The sequence below is a fragment of the Haliotis asinina genome, chromosome 3, assembly GCF_037392515.1.
Source record: "Haliotis asinina isolate JCU_RB_2024 chromosome 3, JCU_Hal_asi_v2, whole genome shotgun sequence".
In the NCBI taxonomy this organism is placed as follows: domain Eukaryota; kingdom Metazoa; phylum Mollusca; class Gastropoda; order Lepetellida; family Haliotidae; genus Haliotis; species Haliotis asinina.
The window spans coordinates 38724204-38725316 of record NC_090282.1 but is presented as its reverse complement, the minus strand read 5'-3'; the positions used below and the strand labels follow the sequence as shown (position 1 = coordinate 38725316).

At 41.9% G+C, this 1113-nt stretch overlaps 1 protein-coding gene across 1 annotated transcript; it reads right to left on the bottom strand.

Moving 5' to 3' along the window:
• LOC137278874 (nematocin receptor 2-like) lies at positions 1–1113 on the bottom strand. The gene has a single exon (XM_067811375.1). The coding sequence runs from the start codon at positions 1111–1113 to the stop codon at positions 1–3; it is 1113 nt and encodes a 370-aa protein (XP_067667476.1).

The window sequence follows — 1113 nt, the reverse complement described above, 5'->3', positions numbered from 1 at the left end:
TTAGAAAGCAAGAGCTCTAGTATTATCTAGTGTGGGGTCATAACAGACAAGACATTTTGAGATAAATACTTGAAAGCACTCATGTCGGAACCTCTTGCTCATAAACCCATAGACAAAGGGGTTTGTCATAGAATTAAGGTAACAGAACCGAATAAGGATTCTACTTAGAAGTCCGTCAAGAGCCCATTTTGGTTGGGGGACAGCTCGGACAGCCATGATGACAACAAGGGGCAGATAACTCAACATGAAGACAAATGTCACTGTAAAAGCAATGAAGGTTATTCGTTTGCTGCTGGTCATGCTCTGAGTAGGTCTTCCCTTAATCACGTCTGGTATGTCTTCACTTTGATGGTCTGGGTTTGCACCCGTGGTGTTATGTTTCGTTAACTTATCCACTAAGACGAATTGAGTTTTCTTCCGAATGTTCTTTTCATGTGTCCTTATTTCTCTCCAAATGTGGACATAAATATAGCATAATACCCCAGAGATAAGAACAGCACCGAGTCCGATACCCACCTGGTAAACAAAACGGAATGCTGTGCCCGTAATATTGTCAACGGACTTACAGTCTTGGCCATGCAGCTCTTTCAGGCTTGTTTTCACCGTCTCTGTCCCATATATAAAAAAAGCCGGCAAGGACAGGAGAGTTGCAGCAGCAGTTGCTATGGCAACATACTTCCGAGCATCTTTAAACGTCATTTGAACTGTCAAAGGCTTACACACCCGTTTGTATCTGTCGAATGTTATGATCAACAAAACAAATGCCGAGTCGATAGTGGGAAATGCAACGAAAAAGCGAAATAATTTACACGCAAAGTCGCTTTCAAAAACGTAGAAATAACGTAGGTCTGTTATTTCGAACGGCATGTTCAATGTGCAGTTCACGAGGTCCAAAGCCGCCAGAATAACCAGAAGAAACGTGTTCACAGACAAAGGGATCTTTCTTATGAATATGTAGCATACTATACCATTTCCAAAGAATCCGACCACCATTACGACTCCTACAAACGCCATGGCAGGGATGAAAGTCTTGGCAATGTTTTCATTTTCCTGCCACAACAAGTTTTCCTTTGACGTGGAATAATTTGACTTACTAACGTTGGATGTTGTCAT